This window comes from Zingiber officinale, chromosome 1B (assembly GCF_018446385.1).
Source record: "Zingiber officinale cultivar Zhangliang chromosome 1B, Zo_v1.1, whole genome shotgun sequence".
Lineage (NCBI taxonomy): Eukaryota > Viridiplantae > Streptophyta > Magnoliopsida > Zingiberales > Zingiberaceae > Zingiber > Zingiber officinale.
In genome coordinates this window covers 146476198-146479995 of record NC_055986.1, presented here as the reverse complement: position 1 = coordinate 146479995, position 3798 = coordinate 146476198, and the positions used below count along the sequence as shown (strand labels likewise).

The following is a 3798-nucleotide window of genomic DNA, read 5'->3' as shown; positions in this document are numbered from 1 at the left end:
ATCTCACCCGTTCGGGGTCGAACATCTTTAATGATCGCGGGCGAGAGTAGGTCCACTGGTTTCGGACCAGGATATCTCACGGGCTCTATGCCCGCTCGGCTAAAGACTTTCGCGTCCATGCGCCTGCATTTCCCGGGCTACGCTTCCATTGAGTTCACGGGTGATGCGTCTACTCGGCATCATTCACCCAGCATCTATTCACCCGATCGACATTCTTCCGATCGCCCGGTCGGTATCTTCGCGGTCGCACATTTGGCATTATCCGCCTAGTATCTATTCACCCGATCGACATCCTTCCGACCGCCTGATCGGCCTCTTCGCGGTCGCGTGCTCGGTATCGCTCGTCCGCTCGATCCGCTCGTTACTCCGCGTGTCACTCGGTTCGCTCAGCATCGCCACCCTCTTTCGGGCGACACCATTTTGACAGTAATCGCTCGCGTACCATTATACGATGAGCTCAGCGGTTTGACTTTGATATCCAGAGCGAGTCAGCCCTTTGCGATAGACTGTCTAGTCAGTCGGACTTGCGCCTCCTTCGACTAGACTTAAAGGGAAGGCTTGTGATTCGGATACAGCTTAGGGCATAGGAGGAGTTAGGGAGAAGGAAGGGGGCATTTGGGTCTTTGGACACATTAAGGGTTTTTGCTCTTTTAAAGAGCACTGTTCAGGAATGAGGGAGGGGCTGGTTCGTGTTTTTTGGCCCGCCGCCATCGCACTTCTTCTTCCTCCCTCCTCGCCAGCGCCGACACCGGCCGCCAGCTGCTGCCGTTTCCCTTCTCCTCCTCGCGACTCTGCTGTGGGACTTCTCCCCCTCGCGACTCCGCTGTCGGACTTCTTCTCCTCCTCGCGACGACGCCGCCGGATAGACCAGCCACTCCTCTCCTCCTTCACCAGTCGCCGCCCGCCGGAACAGAGGCGCTGCCTCTCCTCTAGCCGGAAGCCTCCTCCAAAGTTGGCTTCCCCATGCCCGGACGCCACCGTAGAGGCATACACAGAGGGTAACTCCGCCACGTCCTCTTCTCGCTGGCACAGACGCCACTGAGGAAGATCGTTGCTGCCCCCAGCAAGCGCCGCCTCCGGCGGGCGCCGTCGCCAGCAATCGCTGCTGCCACCCCTCACAGTCGTCGCCGCCTCCTCCAGCAGTTGCCGCCTAGTCCAGCGGTCGCCGCCGATTCCGGTGACCAAGGCTGCCCTCCGGGGTCACCTCCGGCGACAGCCACCGGCCGGCCCACGACCTCCTTCGGGCGATGAGCCAACTCTTGAGCTATCGCTGATCCGGCCCTCGGGCTATTGATGTGGCACTATCTTTGTGACTTGTGTCTTGCACTGTGTGTTGTGTCCCGGCCGCTGAGCCATTATGTTCTATATCACTATTATAATTGTAGATTACAGATATTATTCGGCCTGCGCACCGTGAGCATATTTCGGCCTACGTGTCGCCTTCTGGACACATGTTACGCAGGATTCCGCATTGTCGCCCTCAAATTCGGTGCCTCAGCTGACTCACACCCATCTACTCGCTAGGGCCACGACGACTTGATCAACACCGCGATCAGCTTACCCATCCATCCGAGGGCGCCGCCTCCGGGCCAGGGTATGTTATTGTACTCCTTATTCGTGCATTTATTTCTCTATTATTAACCGGTTGCTCATATATTCACGGGGCCCACCTCGAACATCGAGGTATCAAGGATCGGGGCAACCCGGTTGCTAGCTGCAGGTGTTGTTGACCAGAGAATTTCGGACGACTTGGTCAACATAGAGGACAACTCACCATCCGGGTCATGGAGATGCGGTCAACCTTCCAGACACGACACATCGACAGATCCGTCTTCTCAGCTTCTTGACAGGAACAGATACACTACGTGAAGCATGATCTAATAAATACCTAGAAGAGGAAAACTCAACATAACTTCGAAATTCATTCTCCATCTATTCTTCTATTTATCATTGTCCTATCGAGCTCTATTGTAACAATTAATTAGTAATTTCTATAATGTGTTAAGATAAATTTATATAAAAATAATATAGAGAGTATTTTTATATTAATTTTTTTATCAAACTAATAAAAATTATTTAAATTTGTTTCAATTTAATCAAAATTATTTTCAAACTATTGTATCAGTTACTTAATTAGAGACTACAACATTGTAAGAAAAATAATTGTTAAACTCTTGTACTAACTATGAAAAAAATATTAAAATAATTTTGATTAAATATTATTTGACATAAAAAATGATTTCTATATATTATTTGTGAGCAAAATGAATTATTTTCCCAGTAATTTCCACGTGGAAAAAGACAGAATTAATTAAATTAAGACATGGTAGAAAAAAGGCTCCTTATCTTTTGCATCCCCAAACACACCGCTCCTCTGCTCTGCTTTGGACGCCTCCCCTGTTTCTCCATGGGCACCTTCGCCAAGCACATAATCCTCTGCCATATCCCAACCTCCGACCAACAGCCGCACCGCCCGCCACCGTCCTTGGCCCCTCCACCTCCCCCCGCCGCCGAGGGCCGACTCCATTCGACGCGGCGCCGGTGGACGTTGCTCTCCTCCGTCCTCACGGCCTCGTCGGCGCTGGGCCTGCGGCCGCCGGCGGCGACAGCGGAGGTGGAGCAGAGGTGGGGGACGAGGTCGTTCTTCAGGGAAAAGTACTTCGAGCCGGGGCTGTCGCCGGACGAGGCGGCAGCGCGGATCCGGCAGACGGCGGAGGGGATGCGCAACATGCGGCACATGCTCGACACCATGTCCTGGCGCTACGTGCTGTTCTACGTGCGGCTGAAGTCGGCGTACCTGGACGCCGACCTCAAGAACGCCATGGCCACCGTCCCTCAGGCGCGCCGCCAGTCCTACGTCAAGACCGCCAACGAGCTCGTCGACAACATGAGCGAAGTTCGCCGTTCATCCATTTATCGTCGCCATTTTCTAACTAATGATAATTGTTGGTGAATGATTGATTACTAATATTGTTATTTGGATGTAGTTGGATCGCCATATCCGGAGCCCAAAGGTGTATGAATCGTATCTCTACTACGAGAAGACATTGAAGTCGTTGGATGATCTTGTGTCGCTTCTTGCCTAATTAAATCGGTGAATTATTTGACTTTGTAAAAATAAGGATGGATCGGATTATAGGGCAGTAAATGAGACTGAGTAAAGCTTTGAGTTATTAAGTTTGATGCTATAAACTTATTTATTTATTTGAAAAGCTTATTTATGTATTTATTTATTTATAAGTTTGATAAAAAAATATTGATGAATATAATTTATAAATTTTATTGATATTATTTATGATTAATTTATAATTTTTATTGATGAATATTGACATGTGTCTGTTCATATTTATTCATGAGCTATTCCAACTTATTCATATATTTGATATTATGTATGTTATAAGAAAAATAAATTCAAATTAATATGAATCATGTAAATCAATACGTACTAAGTAGTCTAATATAAACTTTTTGTATCTACAGTGTTCCAATCACTCATGATATTAGATTTCTATCTAGATCTATATATGATTTTCAAATTTTTTTTAATGGCAGATGAAAAATTTTTATAGGACCAAATTATTTTACTATTTTATTAAAAATCTCCCCCCTTTACTAACTAATTTTGGTGAAGCCTAAAATGAATTTACGTTACTGTTCTTTTTTCTATTCACACTAAAAATAATTCCAAGATTTATTAGTAATTCCACAAGCGAAACAATCAGTGATCTAGAATTGGAGACTCAGCTACAACGTATTATTATGAATTTTTTTATCATTAATTTTCTCTGGTTGTTTTAT

General features: G+C 46.8%; 1 protein-coding gene across 1 annotated transcript; it reads left to right on the top strand.

Moving 5' to 3' along the window:
• The first annotated feature begins 2354 nt into the window (after positions 1 to 2354).
• On the top strand, positions 2355 to 3177 carry LOC122007858 (photosynthetic NDH subunit of lumenal location 2, chloroplastic-like). The gene is made up of 2 exons (XM_042563422.1): positions 2355 to 2896; positions 2988 to 3177. Exons 1-2 carry the CDS (start codon positions 2408 to 2410, stop codon positions 3084 to 3086), a joined length of 588 nt encoding a protein of 195 aa, XP_042419356.1. The 5' UTR covers positions 2355 to 2407; the 3' UTR covers positions 3087 to 3177.
• The last annotated feature ends 621 nt before the right edge of the window (positions 3178 to 3798 follow it).

Excerpts from the sequence above, each read along its gene's own strand:
- LOC122007858 (XM_042563422.1), top strand. The coding sequence starts at position 2,408 with ATGGGCACCTTCGCCAAGCACATAATCCTCTGCCATATCCCAACCTCC. Across the intron at positions 2,897-2,987 it reads TCGTCGACAACATGAGCGAA|TTGGATCGCCATATCCGGAG; the intron begins GTTCGCCGTTCA and ends ATTTGGATGTAG.